This window comes from Trachurus japonicus, unplaced genomic scaffold (assembly GCF_045865225.1).
Source record: "Trachurus japonicus isolate A0001 unplaced genomic scaffold, Traja_1.0 AP030762.1".
In the NCBI taxonomy this organism is placed as follows: Eukaryota; Metazoa; Chordata; class Actinopteri; order Carangiformes; family Carangidae; genus Trachurus; species Trachurus japonicus.
The window spans coordinates 1-20,066 of record NW_028220895.1 but is presented as its reverse complement, the minus strand read 5'-3'; the positions used below and the strand labels follow the sequence as shown (position 1 = coordinate 20,066).

At 42.7% G+C, this 20,066-nt stretch overlaps 2 protein-coding genes and 1 long non-coding RNA gene across 3 annotated transcripts; 1 reads left to right on the top strand and 2 right to left on the bottom strand.

The window, feature by feature from the left end:
• The first annotated feature begins 1,324 nt into the window (after window positions 1-1,324).
• On the top strand, window positions 1,325-5,642 carry LOC146960019 (tubulin alpha-1B chain). Its single transcript, XM_085772699.1, has 4 exons — window positions 1,325-1,491; window positions 2,489-2,711; window positions 2,821-2,969; window positions 4,493-5,642. Exons 1-4 carry the CDS (start codon window positions 1,489-1,491, stop codon window positions 5,471-5,473), a joined length of 1,356 nt encoding a protein of 451 aa, XP_085628825.1. The 5' UTR covers window positions 1,325-1,488; the 3' UTR covers window positions 5,474-5,642.
• Window positions 5,643-7,030: 1,388 nt separating this feature from the next.
• LOC146960018 (serine/threonine-protein kinase PINK1, mitochondrial-like) lies at window positions 7,031-14,380 on the bottom strand. The gene is made up of 8 exons (XM_085772700.1): window positions 13,899-14,380; window positions 12,587-12,862; window positions 11,468-11,571; window positions 11,192-11,374; window positions 10,148-10,311; window positions 9,582-9,709; window positions 9,228-9,458; window positions 7,031-8,357 (listed from the first exon to the last, which is right to left on the bottom strand). The coding sequence occupies exons 1-8, from the start codon at window positions 14,253-14,255 to the stop codon at window positions 8,073-8,075; spliced, it is 1,728 nt and encodes a 575-aa protein (XP_085628826.1). The 5' UTR covers window positions 14,256-14,380; the 3' UTR covers window positions 7,031-8,072.
• Window positions 14,381-16,178: 1,798 nt separating this feature from the next.
• Window positions 16,179-18,533, bottom strand: LOC146960017 (uncharacterized). Its single transcript, XR_015035541.1, has 9 exons — window positions 18,419-18,533; window positions 18,230-18,336; window positions 17,969-18,088; window positions 17,834-17,881; window positions 17,663-17,746; window positions 17,508-17,573; window positions 16,792-16,852; window positions 16,530-16,701; window positions 16,179-16,428 (listed from the first exon to the last, which is right to left on the bottom strand). It is a non-coding gene; the product is annotated as an uncharacterized LOC146960017 (long non-coding RNA).
• Window positions 18,534-20,066: the final 1,533 nt, after the last annotated feature.

Sequence of the window (20,066 nt, the reverse complement as noted above, 5' to 3'; positions counted from 1 at the left end):
ATAAAAGTGTGGTGGCCCTGAAGTGCAAAACACAACGGCAAATCAGACAACAACGGCAAAAGAGAAAACACAACGGCAAAAGAGAAAACACAACGGCAAAAGAGAAAACACAACACAAACAGAGAAAACACAACACAAAAAGAGAAAACACAACACAAAAAGAGAAAACACAACGGCAAAAGAGAAAACACAACACAAAAAGAGAAAACACAACACAAATAAAGAAAACACAACACAAAAAGAGAAAACACAACGGCAAATCAGAAAACACAACAACAAATTACTAAACAACGGCAAATCAAAAAACACAAAAGCAAAAGAGAAAACACAACACAGAAAGAGAAAACACAACGACATTAACCAAACCGGAAAAGGTAGGTACCCTCGGGCTGGTTTAGGCAAAGACGGTTGGTTTAGGCGTGTGAAGGGAGTGGTTAAGGTTAGGGTAAGATGCAGGGATAGGCTTAGCCTTGCAGAGGCAGCCAATCAGAGGCAGAGTAAGGCGGGTCTTGGCATGGCCATAGTAGGAAAAAAAGTATCGCAAGCGGGACTAGCACAGAGGCCGCTATGTATTGCCCAAAATGTTTTGCTTTTGTGTTTTCTGATTTGCCGTTGTGTTTTCTGGTTTGTTGTTGTGTTTTCTGATTTGCCGTTGTGTTTTCTCTTTTTGTGTTGTGTTTTCTCTTTTGCCGTTGTTTTCTCTTTTTGTGTAGTGTTTTCTCTTTTTGTGTTGTGTTTTCTCTTTTTGTGTTGTGTTTTCTCTTTTGCCGTTGTGTTTTCTCTTTTTGTGTAGTGTTTTCTCTTTTTGTGTTGTGTTTTCTCTTTTGCCGTTGTGTTTTCTCTTTTTGTGTTGTGTTTTCTCTTTTTGCATTGTGTTTTCTCTTTTTGCGTTGTGTTTTCTCTTTTTGCGTTGTGTTTTCTCTTTTGCCGTTGTGTTTTCTCTTTTTGTGTAGTGTTTTCTCTTTTTGTGTTGTGTTTTCTCTTTTGCCGTTGTGTTTTCTCTTTTTGTGTTGTGTTTTCTCTTTTTGTGTTGTGTTTTCTCTTTTTGCATTGTGTTTTCTCTTTTTGTGTTGTGTTTTCTCTTTTTGCATTGTGTTTTCTCTTTTTGCGTTGTGTCTTCTCTTTTTGTGTTGTGTTTTCTCTTTTGCCGTTGTTGTCTGATTTGTCGTTGTGTTTTGCACTTCAGGGCCACCGTATAAAAGAGCCTCATAATCACAAATGATCCAGATCAAATAATCATCATCGATCGACACGAGATCTTGGCTCGTGCACGTTTTTCTGGATGTGAAACAGTGCCTGGTGCTGTGCAGACGGAGGAGAAGGAGGAGGATGTTATTGCGCACTTCACCTGTTCCTCCTCGAGAGGGAGAGAGAGCGGGCGCGCGCACCGGTGCGTCATCAGACCAGCTCGAGCCGCCTTACATCTCGGACGCACACACACACTCCACAGACTTGTCTCATTACATTGCATAATAACGACAAGCCATCATGGTGAGTACATTATTACATCTCATTTCTAACGCGCATCCCTCCGTCTGTTGCTGTGAATGTCCGTGACCTGCAGTAATAATAAGCAGGTGGTGAGGAAATTAGCTCGTTAATGTGACATTGCTCCTCCTTAAATTCGCTTGCCTTTGTGTGTTCCTTTTGCCTTTTGTCGCTGTTAATTAATCGCTCGCATCCCTGCAGTCACACATTTCTATAAAAAAATGCATTTCCACAATTTGCATGTCTTCACAATGTGGTCTGATACATTCCTGTGGTGCAAACACCTAATCCTCTTCCCACATTCTCATCTAAATCAGCTTAGATACCAATGCCAATACCAACCACTTGCTTCACACTAAGTCCGTCAACCTCATTTTCTGACAATTAATTCAAATTTTAGTCACATTTATATCACATCAGTTCATTTCTCTGTTATTAATCACATTTCTATGTGAAATGATAAATCCATATGACTGTCTTTATGTGTTACCTAAAACCAAGGCAGCTGTAATGACCCAATTTTATAATATATCAAAAATATATAATTGATATATAATAATGTGTAAATCTATTTGCACATAACGTCATTGTGTGATCTTAATGTGTCTTTTTAAAGAGACAGCACACTGCAACATGTCTGACCTAGATAATCCTCTCCGCCTATAATCCCATGCGCAGCAGACACAGTCTTATGGCGCACTGGCTCCACTGACACAAATGATCAGCTATAGACGCCTTTTCTTTTAGGAAAAAAGATGGTGGAAAGTAAATGGGAAAATTAGCTGATACAGTTTCTGTTAACAATATAATGATTTAACGTTATATATGTATATAAAAAAATCACCTTCTGTGTTTAAAGATGCATTAAAATCTGAAAAAAAACCTTTGTTTCTTTCCATCACTGTGATTCTTATGAAAGCATTTGTCGTGCTAATTCTCTTCACTATTTCAGAAATGCATCTTAATCCAAATCTTTCCCTTCGCTCCCCCTCTCCTATAGCGTGAGTGTATCTCCATCCACGTCGGTCAGGCAGGAGTCCAGATTGGCAATGCCTGCTGGGAGCTTTACTGCCTGGAACATGGGATCCAGCCGGACGGACAGATGCCCAGCGACAAAGCCATCGGTGGAGGAGACGACTCCTTCAACACATTCTTCAGCGAGACCGGAGCTGGAAAACACGTCCCCAGAGCCGTGTTTGTGGACCTGGAGCCCACTGTCATCGGTAGCTAACCCCACCCCCATCCAACCCCCTCCCCCTCCATAGAGATAGATATCATGGTTTCCTTTGAGTCGAAATCTCAAGTCATTTGTGATTCTCTGTGTCTTTTCAGATGAGGTTCGCACTGGGACCTACCGCCAGCTGTTCCACCCTGAGCAGCTGATCACCGGTAAGGAGGATGCTGCCAACAACTACGCCCGCGGACACTACACCATCGGCAAAGAGATCATTGACCTGGTTCTGGACAGAATCCGCAAACTGGTGGGTAAAACCTCACATCAGAAAATGATTAAAGGTATTCAGAAAAGAAAATTGAATTTGATCTCTTAAAATTAATGTAATCACTCACTCTTTCGAGTAAATCCGTGATGAAAGTGGGGTCGTTTTTTAATGCAGGCGCACGAATTATACGTCACGTTGCTCACGATTCATCAGCCAATGATATCAGGATCCATCATCCGTCAATCAAACGTCTGAGAAAAACGAGGAGACTCGTCCACCACCACCGACACAAACTCTCCTCCGTCCCTACTCCACTCTCCTCCTCCAGATCCCTGCGCTCCATCACTTAGCCTCGCTAGCTAAGTTAGCAAGCTATAACGTAGCAAGCCTACTAGCTAACAGTTAGCTAAACCATAGACTGTAAAAAGAATGGACGTAGCGTCCGTTACGTCACCCATTGGTTTTGGGGAGTCGTTTTTGTGACTCAAATATGGCGGCCTGAACAGCGCCATGTTGGATTGGCCGGCCGAGAACCCGCCCACTGGCCTCGAAGCAGCTGTCCACGGAGCTGCTCGGACCTGTCACTCAACGTTTCCGCGCCCTAATTGGTCAGAGTTTTAACCTTATAACAGTAAAACGGTAGAGTTAAAAAAAATTTCACCCCCCTCAGAGTGTGTGCGGGGGTAGAAACTATCGATTGAGACAAAAAAACGTTCTGACACCAGGCTTTTAACATGTTTACTGAGGATGTAAAGTCGGCGATTTTAACATGGGGGTCTATGAGGAATGCTCCCTTCTGACACCAGCCCCCAGAGGAATCCGAGGGGATTGCAGTTTTTTGAACGCGGAAGTGAGCTTCACTTCTCAGACCGACAACTGCCCCCTTGAGCTAAACACACTCGCACACACACACATATAGACACCAAGCTCGGTCCCGCCCGCAGAATTTTTTCCCACTATGGCCACGCCAAGACCCGCCCCACTAGGCCGCCGATTGGCTTATCACGATGCCCTCTACTCTGCCGGTTGGGTTTAGGCATGAAGAAGGGAGTCGTTAAGGTTAGGGTAAGATGCAGGTACAGGCTTAGCCTTGCAGAGGCAGCCAATCAGAGGCGGAGCAAGGCGGGTCCCGCCCCAAACATTGAATATCCCGCCTGCTCGATAACGTCCAATCAAATTTGTTTTCCTTACTCGGGTAAACGCATGCAGGAACTCATGGAAACTCGTGGAAGGAGGCGCGACAAACGGGCGCATGACGTCTGTCCGACTACCGATTTCTCCGACCATACATTTCTTTATTTTTGTGTCCATTAGTCCGACCTTCCATTTCTCTGACTTAAGTAACCCTAAGCCCAACCCGAACCCTAACCCTAACACTGTAGAATAACTCGGATTAATGGGTAGTTGGAGAAATGAGCGGTCGGACTTTTGGGCGGTCGGACTTACGTATGCTCCCCGCGACAAACAGGACGAACGGCCATTTATGAACACCTCTAAAATATCAAAGATATTGTGTCAGTCTCCCTGAACCTGAACCGGTGTGTCTCCGTCTCTGTCCTCAGGCCGACCAGTGCACCGGTCTTCAGGGCTTCCTGGTCTTCCACAGCTTCGGAGGAGGCACCGGCTCCGGTTTCACCTCCCTGCTGATGGAGCGTCTGTCCGTCGACTACGGTAAGAAGTCCAAGCTGGAGTTCTCCATCTACCCCGCGCCTCAGGTGTCCACCGCTGTGGTGGAGCCCTACAACTCCATCCTGACCACCCACACTACGCTGGAGCACTCCGACTGCGCCTTCATGGTCGACAACGAGGCCATCTACGACATCTGCCGTAGGAACCTCGACATCGAGCGTCCCACCTACACCAACCTCAACAGGTTGATCAGTCAGATCGTGTCCTCCATCACCGCTTCCCTCCGTTTCGACGGCGCCCTCAATGTTGATCTGACCGAGTTCCAGACCAACTTGGTGCCATATCCCCGTATCCACTTCCCCCTCGCCACCTACGCCCCCGTCATCTCAGCAGAGAAGGCGTACCACGAGCAGCTGTCCGTGGCCGAGATCACCAATGCCTGCTTCGAGCCAGCCAATCAGATGGTCAAATGCGACCCTCGCCACGGTAAATACATGGCCTGCTGCCTCCTGTACCGCGGAGACGTGGTGCCCAAAGACGTCAACGCCGCCATCGCCACCATCAAGACCAAGCGCTCCATCCAGTTCGTGGACTGGTGCCCCACCGGCTTCAAGGTGGGCATCAACTACCAGCCCCCCACCGTGGTCCCTGGAGGAGACCTGGCCAAGGTGCAGAGGGCCGTGTGCATGCTGAGCAACACCACCGCCATCGCCGAGGCCTGGGCGCGGCTCGACCACAAGTTCGACCTGATGTACGCTAAGCGTGCCTTTGTTCACTGGTATGTGGGTGAGGGTATGGAGGAGGGGGAGTTCTCCGAGGCCAGGGAGGACATGGCAGCTCTGGAGAAGGATTACGAGGAGGTGGGAGTCGACTCCATCGAGGGTGAGGGAGAGGAGGAAGGAGAGGAATATTGAAAAGGGACAGTAAGGAGATAGAGAACAACAGAAAACATCTGAGCAGTTTGTTCCTGAATACACTCCAAACAGAAATGTTTGTCTTAATCAACCAGTTAAAGCACATTCAGAGTGAAATCAATAAAACACCACTTTGGCTCTGTCCTAAATAAATGTCCTGAAACAAGAACATTTTGTTTGTGTGTCGTTCATGAACCATGATTTCTCTAGCATCATCTCGAAACACTAACTCCAATTTAGCCATTAGAGGGTTTTTTTTCTTTTATGGTGCAAGATGAGTGACTAACAGACAACACATAGTATGTGACACAGGACAATAGAAACAAGAGTGACAACAGAACCAGACAATAACCCAACAAGAAAACAACATGAACATAAATGGAATAAATTAAATAAATAATCAGAATCAGAATCAGAATGATAATAATAGCATTCCTGCAAATAGTTTTTGTCATTATAAAGTGTGTCTTTGTGTTAGTATGAGTATGTATAAAGGCGAAATAGGTGAAGAAAGAGAGAAAGGATGAAAAAACAACATAAGAGGTAAACATTGGTGCTGTTGGGGGGTACAACACAGATAGGTCCTCATAGGTTTATTTTAAAAGTATTTATAGGTAACAACTAGTCTGCACATCCAAGCCATGGTTTTCCTCACCACATCTCAAACCCAGCAGGGGTGGGAGGATTTAATGTATATTAAGTTAAAGCCTTAAGCCTGCAATTGATGTTGCAGTGTTTTCAGTTGAATTTGTGTAATAAGGACCCTGAAGTGTTGCTCTTCAATCTTCTTGTTTATGTAACCAACCGACAAATTAAAGGGATAGTTCAACATTTTGGCAAATTGGCCCATTGCCATAATCGCTATAGTCATAGCAGTAGGTTCATTACCTTTAATTGTAGGTGTAAGCTATTTTCAGTACGGCGGAGCGCAGCAGCTGGCTGCTCAGAGCTACACTATGGAGGCTAACGGAATTTCTTGGTTTCCCTCATTAAACTCATCAAATTCAACATCCCAAAACTCCACAGCGCTTTTGTAGACAAGTTGTGACCTGCACAACCACCACGCTATGAGATAATGACGGAACGATACGAAACGGAGCCGTTTTCGAGGTAAATTCATACAAAACCGCTGATGCGCGTTGCGTTCAGGGACAGTTTTTCAGCAAGCAGTCTCCGTATTTACCCTGTATTTACCTCGAAAACGGCTCCGTTTCGTATCGTTCCGTCATTATCTCATAGCGTGGTGGTTGTGCAGGTCACAACTTGTCTACAAAAGCGCTGTGGAGTTTTGGGATGTTGAATTTGATGAGTTTAATGAGGGAAACCAAGAAATTCCGTTAGCCTCCATAGCGTAGCTCTGAGCAGCCAGCTGCTGCGCTCCGCCGTACTGAAAATAGCTTACACCTACAATTAAAGGTAATGAACCTACTGCTATGACTATAGCGATTATGGCAATGGGCCAATTTGCCAAAATGTTGAACTATCCCTTTAAGCTAAATTCAGTTAACTTGCAGAAACTCTGGAAGAGGAGGAGAGGAACGAGGCTCAGAGCTTTTTTCAGAGAGAAAACCTTTATTCTGAAACACGGCAGAAAAATCTACATATAGCCAAAATATTTCTCACCGTCTATAAGTATGAAAACAATATACACTCTAGTCTCTCCATCATGTGATTACCTGGTATCTAAGATGCTTAAATTATAGACTTAACTGACTGGTTTTGATAACAGAAGGTAGTGAAGTGTTAAAGGTTAAATCACTCTATTCAAAGCAATTTACCAGAATATAATGTTCTGCATAAGCTTGATACAAACAGCCAATAACAGTGGCTCTGAGCAAGTGCAAACATGGACATAAAGTGCAAAACCATGGGACCAGAAAAACACATCCAAGAGGTCGTTATTGTGTTTACAATGCAACAACATGATGGGGGAGATCATTGCATGATGGGGGAGATCATTGCATGCGTTACATTAAACAGAATTAGAGTAGAAGTGACTGTTTAACTCAGACGTCCAGTGAAGACCTAAAACTTACTTTCACCCTACACAGTAGAGTCAAACAAGTACAGTTTATTGCTACTTTAATTTAAAAATATCAGAATTGGCGTTTACCATCATCAGTCCATAACCTCCACAAAGGCCAGTTTTCATCCAACACACAGGTAACGTCTGTGTGGCTTCTAGTAAATATATTTAAAAAGTGCATTAGAGCCTGTAAAGAAAATATCTGATCCTATAGCAGAATTACCTGTTGCTAGTGTTTTCTTTATAATTTGGTATTAAACATAGAAAACACAGGGATGCCAGCTTTATTTCTCCGACTACAGCAGCATCTGTATTTTATATTAGTGGCACTAGAATCACTGGTAAAACTTCTATTGATAATACTTTGGAAATTCAATCTGGGATTTGCAGATCAGACTCCAGCAGTGGGTTAGGATGGACCGGGAACATCAAACAGGTGAATTTACACCATTTGACAATTCACAATAAATGCTGGGATTCACTAACAGCCACACATGATGTCTAATTGGTGCTAGAGTGCAGAGCATCAAGGCTCAGACTCCAAATATTACAGATACAGATGTTTCACTGTATCTATGCAGACAGTATGCAGGCCTGAGGCTGCTCCCGTCCGTACAGCAGGAAGCCCACGGCCGTGCGCAGGTCCTCCAGCTCCAGGTTGGACAGAAAGCCCCTCTGAAGCTCCGCCTCCACCCTGTGGCCACTGGGTCCGCCGCAGCCCTTCAGGAGAACAACAGCCGACTGGCACAGCAGCCAATCCACCAGCTCCCTCATGCCCGCGCTGTCCTGATTGGCCAGAGCCTTCCTCCCCCACAGGCTGAGGTGTAGCATGTTAGCTGCGACACGGGCGCTGGGGCGCTGCAGAGACAGAACAAGGTCAGTGAGCACTGACGAACCAAAGAGTTGATTTATACCAAAACCATTTAAAAAGAGGAAGGTAGAGGAATCGCATTGATTTCATGTCAAGATAACTATAAATGTACATGTTTCAACATAAATATCCAATTGATTATATCCATACGGTGTCTGTAAGCCCTAATTAATCATGTTTTAATTGCTATAGGTAGATGTTAGCTTGCACCAACCATGAAGAAAATATCCCCAGGCTCTAGTATTTTTTATTTATTTATTTTATGCACCTTTAATAACTTATTTGATTTTTAATGTTGAATGTCTTATTATGTGTGGGAGTGTAGAGAAAACAGTATCTTGTTTCTCGTCATGTTTTGCACATGCTGTGGCAATGACAATAAAGCCTCCTTGAATCCTTATTATACAATATATGTTTGTTTTTTTGAGTCAGGTCTCTTTCTAGTTATTTTTTTGTTTTCTTTTTACAATATTGTAGATCAATATCTGTGTTCTCTTGAGATTTTTGTGACAATTTCCACTTTTGATCAATGTATTCTCTGTCTTAACAAATAAATGTTGATGTTTATATGTTGGATGTAAAAAATAGATACCTGTTTGTTAACATATGAACAAATTTTAAGGAAATAATACTACAGATCAGTGCTGCATATTCTCAGGTTTAAGATCTTTTCAGAGGCATTAACAGTGACAAAGTTGTACTGAACGTGACCATTACTTGTAGAACAAAACAAACACACACCTCCATGATTATATTTCAAATGAATGCCTAAATAATTAGATTTCACACTCATAGAATCATATCAATCATTGACTGAGCTCAGTGTCCTTATAAATCCCTCCCAACACCTGCTCTACCTTGCTCGGGTTCCTCCTGAGGAGCAGTTTGATCACCAGCTGCACATCAGCTGGAACAGTGGAGGGCAGAGCAGGAAGCTGCTTCTCCTGGTACTTCCTGCTCTCCAGCCCCACCCCTCTGTAGAACGGGTTACGCTGGCCGAAGATCTCGTAGGAGATGGCGCCCACGGCCCAGGCGTCCGCTTTGCTGTAGTCGATCACCACGCCGCTACCTGGCACGGCTGAGGCCACCTGTGGGCCAACACAACATGGAAAACGATCATGATATAACATATGTTGCCTGTAATGTTATACATCTGTGTGTATAGGGGTGAAGAGCAGATGGCTCGGTAACTGTCGGCTTCTGATGTTTACCTCTGGCGCCATCAGCGACGCGTTTCCTCCTCTGTTGACCCACATGGTGTTGAACGGCAGCAGCAGACTGGAGTTGCTCTGAGCCAGACAGCAGCCGAAGTCAGTTATCACCAAACGGGGGCAGCCGTCTGCACCGAGGCAAAATCAATTAACATTTTAAGAGAGTCAAATCTAAAATTGATGGAATCTGCCTTTTATGTTTGATTTAAAGCAGAAGTAAGCAGAATGTTTGTGTTAATATAAGTCTTAAATAGTTATATCCTCTGACAGCAATCACTTACTATATAGAGTGTTTGGTCTGAAACACGGGTCTGTCAGTCACTCTGCTCTGCTGTAAGCCGAGGAGAAAACTTTCCTTGTATCCTACAACCTTTATCCAATGAGGAAAGAGAACGGCATAAAGGGGCGGTCCTCTCTGTGTGTGCAGCCAAGGGATGCGCGTGAATGTGGTGACGTAGGGACGAGGGCGGGGACTGTTAACTCCATCGGCTGAAAGGAAGTTAGCCAAAACGACCGGATCGCTTACTTCTGCTTTAACCTCTTCCACCTGCTGCTGTTTACTTCACCTGAGTCAAATTCCAGCAGCACGTTGTCCGACTTGAGATCTCGGTGAGCAACGCCCTGTCTGCAGAGATGGTCGACCGCCTCGAGGAGCTGCAGCGTCATCAGAGAGCCCTGCCGGCGGCTCGGCGTGGACACCTCCAGGTACTGACGCAGCGTGCACGGGTAGCTGAGGCACAGAGGAAGACAGGCCATATGTCACCTTTCATAGCCATCATCCTCACAACTGTCATACAATCAGATCTAGTAAATGATATTTATGGTGGGTGGTGTTAGTTTTCTTATGTATATGAGTGCTGTGAAAAAGTACAGTATTAGCCCCCTTCTGGATTTCTTACTCTTTTGCATATTTGTCACACTTAAAGGGATATTTCAACATTTGGGCAAATTGGTGCATTGTCATAATAAGTTTTAGCAGTAGGTTCGTTACATTTAATTGTCGGCGCAAGCTATTTTTAGAATGGCAGAGCAGAGCTGCGAGCTGCTCAGAGCTACGAGCTGCTCAGAGCTACGCTACGGAGGCTCATGGGATTTCTTGGTTTCCCTCATCAAACTCATCAAATACACAATCCAACAATTCCAAAACGCTCTGGTGGACAAGTTGTGACCAGCACATTCACCACGCTATGAGATAATAATGGAACATTACGAGATGGAGTTGTTTTCGAGGCAAATGCAGAGACTGCTTCCCGAAAAACTGCCCCCGATGGGCACGTGCATCAGCGGTTTTGCATGAATTTACCTTGTAAGTCTTGTAACGTTCTGTTATTATCTCATAGCGTGGTGGATATGCAGGTCACAACTTGTCCACCAGAGCGTTTTGGAGTTGTTGGATTGTGTATTTGATGAGTTTAATGAGGGAAACCAAGAAATCTTACATTACAAAACGACTTACATTTTGGGGGCCGGAAGGCAAGAAAAACACCCAAATATATGTTAAAGAGCCTTCAAAAAGTGATATTTCCATAATATGTCCCCTTTAAGTCTTCTCTGTCTCATCCTGTTTGACCAGATTTTGAACATGAGGGTGAAAGATGGCGGCTTCTCACTTCTTCATCACCAGGAACAGTGTGCGGTTGTTGCCCAGGCCGTCAGGGTTGAGCCGGGCCGGCAGCACATCTGGATACTCCTCCTGGGCCCCCGGCAGCAGTGGAACATCTGCTGTGAAAGCCCGGTGCACTCGGATCACGTTGGGGTGAGCCGACACTCTTTTCGCCACGATGCCAAATTCCCTGCAGGTAGAAAGAGATAAGATATGTGTTAAGAATAATTGTTGTTCTTTTCTAATACTGTGGTACTGTCGCACAACAAAAAGATCATCTTACCCATCCAGAGTTATCTGTTCTCTCTCCTGCTTCAAGGCGACCGGTCCTGCAGGCACCAGCTCCTGTGACATGGATTTTAATATAGCTTCACTCGACGAACCTGCCTGCAAACAAACAGACCGGTCAGTGCTGTTCTGTGCAGCTTCCACATATACGTAGAGCTGATGCTAGGGACGTCGAAGGTAATCGTTTCAACGATGCATCAAGATTCTTAATTGGACGATTCTAAATCGCTGCAGTTATGTCACATAATCGATTTTTAAATTCAAATAATTCATTCAAGTTTGATGATGTTGTTCACATACAAAGGGTTAGTTCAACATTTTGGCAAATTGGCCCATTGCCATAATCCCTATAATTTTAGCAGTAGGTTTGTTACCTTTAATTGTCGCTGCAAGCTATTTTTAGAATGGCAGAAGTAAATTTGTCGGGGGAAGTTTTTCGGCAAGCAGTCTCTGCTTTTATATACAATATATGCCTCTAAAACAATTCTGTCTTGTAACGTTCTATTATTATTTCATAGCATGGTGAATGTGCAGGTCACAACTTGTCCACCAGAGCGTTTTGGAGTTGTTGGATTGTGTATTTGATGAGTTTGATGAGGGAAACCAAGAAATCCCATTAGCCTCCGTAGCGTAGCTCTGAGCAGCTCGCGGTTCTGTTCCGCCGTTCTAAAAATAGCTTGCACCGACAATTAAAGGTAACAAACCTACTGCTAAAACTACATTATGAGGATTAGGATTATGGCAATGGGCCAATTTGCTAAACTGTTGAACTATCGCTTTAAAATCTCCTCTACTGTCAATAAACACACATGGATACGGCGCTGCAACCCAACTACACAGCTGTTAGATGATTGGCTGTTTGCATGTCACTTGTAGTATTCAGAGATGTTTCAATGTCCCACATCCTTGAGTTTTACACTGCTGACTTGTATCATCATACAGACATGTCCTGTGTGGGAACATAGAAAACTAAGGATGTGATGCATCATATAATCGTATCAAACCGAATCGTGGACTTGTGAATCGTAATAGAATCGAATCGTGAGGCCAGTGAAGATGCACACCACTACTTAATGCCTGAAAACAAACTCTGTTGTTGAAATTGAAAACCCACCCCGAAGTTCCACATCATCTTAATCGCCAGTGGGAAGTTTCTCAGCGAGCAGCAGGTCAGAGATCGAGTCTTCTCTCCATCCTCTTCGTCCTCTCTCAGCTGCACCAGTGAGCACTTCTTGTCACTTTCCTTCGGAGGAGCGAACTGAGCCGCAGCCTCGTACACGGCGGCGTTGGAGCCTTTTCCAATCTGGTTCCCGATGATGTAATCCTCCAGTTTGTATCCAGAGGTGAAGGGTCTATGTGGAGTCTGGAACCTCTTCTTCCTGAAAACGGCCTGCAGAGGACAAGATGATTTAATGACTTTTTAATTAAAACTCATAAACATACGTGGCAAACAATTTTATTTAATGACACATTTAAAACTTTTGTCATTATACTAGTAAAATCAAAATGTCCTGTATCTACAGGATCTGTATAGAGATGGTCAGATGGACCTTGGACACTCATTAAACAACACATAAATGTGAGAAATGCACTTCAAGAATGACTGTTAATGATACAGCCAGTATATGAATATGCATTTCAGTTTTGTAGGTAGAAAGTCAATGTTGACACAGTGATTGCCTAAGAAAGTTGACTATGTAGTCTGTAATTCCTGGCGAATGTCTTTCTGTTGTGTGTGTGTGTGTGTATGAATTGTCTTTGTTATAAAACATTAAGAAGTCCTCTATGGTTTTGGGAGATTTAATGCAGAAATCCTATTTCTTTGCCCAGATTTGTCTGAATCGTCACTGTCAAACAAAATCTTTTTATTAAGCGGGCTTAACTATGTCAAGTGGAAACAACAAATAGCCTAGGTCTCATCCTATTAGCAGTAAGAAGGAATCACACACAGGCGTTTGTGCAAAGCAGGTTGACAGCTCTGGTCATTAGAGTACGTCATAAAATCCATAATATTATAAAATAATCATCATAACTATTGTCTCTTTATACCACACCTCAACAAAACCACATTTATCCTACAGCGTGAAACTAGTAAGTGTCCTGCATTAAAATATTCACCTCTGTAAAAAAAAAAAAAGTTTTATTTTTGATTTATTTTATGTTTTAAAATGTAAGCAACATTTCTACGTTATAGGTTTATTTTGAATATAACTGAAAATCATCTACTAATCATCTACTAATCTAATCTAATTTAATTTGCATGTAAAATATAAATTTGCAGGAGGAGGTTATGGTACAGTCTGCTATGAGCATGCAGGAGTGTAAAATTATAACGTTACTCAGGTAAAGTACAAGACGCACAAACCTACATTTAAGTGCATCACCTGTAATAATACCTATGATAATAATTTCCAGCAGTATAATACCTGGATCTCCTGACATGTCGCCGCGCTCTGTCGGTCGTCCTCCAGCTGCTGCTCGATGAGCCCCACGCCGAGACCGAAAGCCAGGAACACGGCCCTGTTCCTCGGGGAGCCGCCGGTGAACCTCCTCCTGAAGCCGGCGGACTGCAGCTGAGCCGCCAGGCCCCGCAGAGAGGTGCGGTAGTAGCGGTACCGAGCCGGCAGGAAAGCCTGAGGCTGAGCGGTGCGGACCGACGGGCCTACACGGAAACGGTCAGCTCGGAGCTTTGCTGCGACTCGGCCCCCGGCTTTAAGGAGCCCCACCTGGAAGACCGAGCGGCCCAACTCGAGCCCCCGGCTGATGGCGTGTTTCACAGACATAATTTACCTGTGTGGAGGTAATTTAAGCTGTTGATAAAGTCCGACTCGTGCCGGGCCAGGCCTGGACGTGCTGCTTCTGCTTCTACTTCTGCCAGGCAAGGACACTGATGTAAACAAAACAAGCGCGACTGCGCATGCGCGGACATGACAGCTGAGCCGACCTACATACTGTATTCTTCAAGTTTACTCCAAGAGGTCCTGGCTGCAGACCTCCACTGTGAGGTCGCTTCCGGTGCAGGCTCCACTCTCAAGCCGCCTCCACTGTGAGGCCGCTACCGCGGCAGGCTACTCACAAGCCACCGTCACTATCAGGACAGGAAATGCACGGGATACGTTTCAAAATAAAATCGCAAGTACACTTCCGGTTGAATCGCTCTCCTCACAAAAGCATGAATTAGTAAAAATATGATGTAAAATCGATCAATTGCTATAGTATATATAAAATAAAGCTTTTGATATGGACAATTGAAGCATTAGCCTTTGTCTTTTTCAAAACAATTCTCATTAATGATTGCCATATTATGTAGACTCTATAGCATACACTGCGCTGCTTAACTGTACAACTTATCATTATGAAAAACAAACGGTGGGTGATAATCGGGGCTCAATTGTCTTTGCGGCCTACTATAAAGCTTATAGGATCTTGAAAAGAGGCCAAAATAGTTGATCAATGAAAACAATGTAGGGCAGGAATAACATAGGTCAGTGCACAAATTTAAGTTATTACTCATATTCATAAGCCAACATCTCATAAGCTGTCATAGGCCTATAAGTTTTATTGTGTACTATTACTTCACTGGCTTTTCAATATCATTTAACTTTGACTTTATTGCACTGCTGTTTTCCTTTTTTTTCTTCAATTTGTTTTTCTGTTGTATCATTCTGTATTTTTATTCATAACCACCATAAATTTCAAATAGTTTCAAATAGTTTGGTTCTATGTCTATGCTAATGTTCTTGTGCTGCTGGAACACCTAAGTACCACTAGATACAACCCTCTTGATATCTACAGTATAATCCAAGTGAATTATTAAGTGATCAAAGAGAAAAAAACATTAAAAAAAAACACCAAGTCACAACATGACCAATGTTCTGTAGCCCTTTATTTCCAGAACACAAGTCACTCATCTGTGTGACATTCACAGTGGGCCAAACAGTTTCTTTTGTCCATAATTTCTTTACAAAATGTCCACATGTCCTCAGTGGAGAAAAATTTAAATTTGAAGGGCTCCAGGATGGATTCCTTCTCATCGTCGTCCAGTTGTTCTGTCCAAATCCTCCCATACTGCAGAGCAGCCTCAGCCTGGTTCTCCTCCCCCATGCACAGAATATCAGGCAGGCCCACTTTGGCAGAGAACAATTGTTCATTGGCCTCAACCCACTCTGCTGCATGTCTGCAATCATGGAGAATACGATCTTCAACCGAGTCCTATGGAAAAGACAGAAAGATGTCTGTACCATAGCTGCTGCACCAACAGTATCTGACCAATAGATACTGTGAAAAAGCTTAACCATTCCACTGGTGTGTCCTTGTCGGCAGGTCTGACTGAGACCTCAGCCTGCTGCTCTTCATCTCTTCATCCTGAAAATATATAGGCAAAATGATCAGTTGTAATATTCAAAACACAAGCTCCAAAAAGAAAAAAAGAAAAGATCCAGCAGTGCCCTCCTCGGCATATTAGAGATCATGCAATCATCCAATCATGCATGATCTAGACACTTTATTTTTAAACTGCAGACAGAAGGTCTAACCTCAACTTGTGAATGGCATGTTCTTTAAAGCGACCCCACAATTGCAGTAAAATTGGAAAAAAGATTGGTAAAAAAAAAAATAGGGAAATAGAAATGCTGGTTTCTGACCTGAAACAAAAGAAAAACTCAGATGGAACTCAAACAAAATTTAAATCTGACCTCAGTTACTGTATGTCATCCACCTTCCTTTTCATCAGCCTAAACACTGGTGGCACCTCACCTCGCAGGAGGGCTTTTGATGCATCTGTCCAGTGGGCGAACAGCTTTCCATGGCTCAAAAATGATTAAACAATAGAAATAAATAAAACATTTCTTGCAACAATTTCAAGTCAATATCAAAATCTTTGCAGTCTCACCTTCCAAGGTCAAAGTTTTCCATAAGGATGATACACCACCACTGTCGCAAAAGTGGCATGTCCATCTGAAAAGTGAAGATAAAAAAACAAAAGCCTCACACCATGTCATAATAAATGTTTTGTTGTTGTAATTTTGAGCTTACTTTGATTCCATGAATGAACTTACAATAGAAAAGTCATAGGGAGCATCCAGTGTGGTGTAAAAGGCATTCTAGGAATAAAACATAGTAATTTTAGTTTAATGCTGATATCTGTAACGCACACAGAATTGCACAAATAATTAATACCATCAACATGAAGATGCCACAGTCAATCCCATATGGTTGTCGTGGAAAACCCTAGATATCAGAAAGAAGTCAATTATGTAATTATTGTTTTACAGTATTTAAGTATTCAACTATTAATATATACATACTTTATACTCTTACCTGAATTTGTAATCCAGTTTTCTCTGTCCAGTTGCCAGGATTTAGTGACTGGGAAAGGTTTCTAAAACAGTTGCATTAAAAAGATAAATAATATAATGATAAATATGGGCTCTTTTCACATGCATCACTGGTTCCGATTCAGGACAGACCATCCATGCATCCCTTTCCATGCAGTCACACTCCACACATTATTTCAAAAGGCTTTTTTATGGTGCCAGTTTCTTGACTCAATTGTATGAAATACGTTAATGTTGGTAAATCTGTAAAACTAATATAAGATTTATAAGCATGATTTGATACACAAAACTACAATTGTACTTATGTTGCACCATAAAAAGGCTGTCACACAGATCTGAACATGACCTGGTTAAAAAACTAAATATGGAACTCTTTAGAACAGCTTTGGAACATGAACTCCAAAAAGCACACACAAAAAAAGTTTTTGTTAGTGACCTCATCAGCTCCCTCATCTCCTTATCACCAAATCCTAATGGTGCTTCAGCACATTTGGAGTCAAGAAAGACTATTTCTCTCTGTACTGGTTTCAAAACCTGTAATTGTAGTTAGTGACATTTGAACTCAACATTGTGTGAAAGTGCAGCACAACACAATACAACAACAGCACTGCAATAGAAAATGAAGATACCTTTGTTAATATTTGATATAAATTTTCTGTGACATGCAAACCACCTGTTACAGTAAGCATCACTACTTACAGAGAGCAGGAAATGCCCAGGTTTCCACACAGGAATGACAATGGCATCTCTGATTGAAGCATCATTCTAATACAAAGGAAAAGTTCAAAAGCAAACAGGTAAAATACACAAGAAATATAATCTGAATAAAATTCAGTAGGATAAGTTGCACTTACAGGTAAGCTTGCAAGTGGATCACACAATGTTGGTTTTCGCCAGGTTGCTACAACATAGAGGTCAGCAACAAAAATGGTTTTCCCCTGTGTAATACATTTCAAATGTGAGCAAATACCCATAAAATATAAAAAGGAAAAGTATACTACGAAAACAATATTTATGTTTTATACCTGTGATTGAGCAATTTTCTCAATAACTTCAAAGCACGCATTTCCTATCTGCAAACCAAACAAAAAACAAAAACTTGGCAGTGACATACAAACATGATTAGCTCACAATTAAAATGGGTTCAAATGTTAACTCACGGTTGATTCCATTTCCTTGTTCAATCCAAGCCCCCAGAAGTCAGCTCGGGTCAGGCAACTTTTTCTTGTTTTTACAATGAGCTCGCCCGCTTGGTTGTCAGTGTCCAATACGTATTTAAGCTGATTGTTGAAGAAGAAAAAAAAAATCATAGCAAGCATATTTAAATTTATAAACATAGGAACATGGGTGGTAGGGCGTCAAGATGAGAAGCACGTATCTGTCTAATATATCACACAGCTGTTTTTTTCAAGAACACATACCAGCTGCTCTTGGGCAGGATGAAGCTTGAAGGACCATGATGATCGGCATGGTCTCACATTCTCACTTTTTGTGATCATTTCACAATGTGGTCCACAGGCATTAGTGTCTATCAAAAAAAGTAATTAACATAAAATCTTGCCAATACTATTTTGTGTTGATTTAAAAAAAAAAAAAAAAAAAACACCTACCTGTGTTTGGGTCAGTGGGGAGCACATGGAGCTGCTGAGATGTTCCAGCTACTGCAGGATGATGCTGTGTAGGCATATCAGGTGCTGGGGGTCCTGAGGTTTAAGAAATCATTATCAGGCAACATAAGCATTATATTTCCAATGTTGCACAAGAAGGTCTGGAGATGGGGATATTATGGTTGGTGGAAGCAGAGGAATGGATGCAGCAGACGAACTTGGTTGCAGGGAGGGCAAGGATGAATCCTGACTCTGTTTGGACTGGGCAGCAGCTGAGGTGGAAGATGGTTGTATGGGACAAGACTTTAAGTGTGCTTGCATGTCTGTCCTTCTAACAACAGTTTTGTCACATATTGGACAATGATAATGTCCCCCATTCCTGCAGTTCATATTGCAGCGGCAGATCTTCTTATCTAAGAGTAAGTCCAGAAAATGTTTATATTAGACAATGTCAAAAAAGGCACATGAACGCACGCACACATACGTGTGTGTGTGTGTGTGTGTGTGTGCACACATGTGTATGTTTAATCTAAAATGCAATGGCATTACCTTGAAATGCAATAGCATTTTTAATATGAGCCTCCAAATGCCGCTGAAGTCTGGCTGGTTGGCTTGGCTTGAACATGCCTTTGGGGCAAAGGGGGCAGTGAAACTGACTGCAGCATGTTGTGCAGCGTTCCACTGCAGGCTTTCCATCACGCAGGATGATTGAATGATGCATCTAAAAAGGATATAAAATGCATCATGTGTTTGAATGATAGTACGTGAACTTCAATTCAAATTAATTAATACAGCCTGCAAACTTAGATTGTCTTTGCTTACAGGTAAAATGGCCACTTGCACCAGGTAGTGTAAATGAGGCCTTACTTCTGTAGAAGAATTAATAATGACCAAGAAAATGCTGCAGTGCGGGTTAATGTCCAGCATTCAAAAACGTAGTTAAGTGACAGTGGCTATAACAAGACACTTAATCTAGTAGGTTATGTTAGAAGCAAAATGTACTCAGGTATCAAAAACATGACACATGACACATTTAAAAAAAAAGGGTCCCTGAGAACTTACGGTGTTGATGCTAACCATTGGAGAAAGCTAACTTTGGCGTTATCTAACTTCAAAACGACAACACAAACCGACATGTAACATCCAGTAATTTGCATCATTAATGACTTCTATAACGTTACTATTTTACGACACCGATATTGATGAAGAACACAAGAAATCATGTATTTACTTACTCTGTGTACGCAAAATCAGCAACTCACCGGCGCTCCTCTGGACATTGACTGACACGCTGGTGTCACTCGGTTTAAATGGCGGATGCAATCGACATTAAACTAACTCCCCCCTGCACCGCCCCGCCCCCCGCCCCCCAAAAAAGTCCGTACTTCCCGTCCTGACCGTCCTGACAGTGGAGGCGTCCTGACAGTGGAGCCTGCACCGGAAGCGACCTCACAGCGGAGGCCTGCAGCCAGGTGCCTCTCGTTTACTCTGGGTTCACATCAGACAACTCTGGAGCAAACTGGCATGTTTAATCACGGACCATATTTAATTTACGTTTAATTTACGATGGAAAAATGTCTGAATTTGATTAAAAAAAACAAAAAACAAAACTAAATTCCCAGTTTGATTTGATTACATGGGCAACACAAAT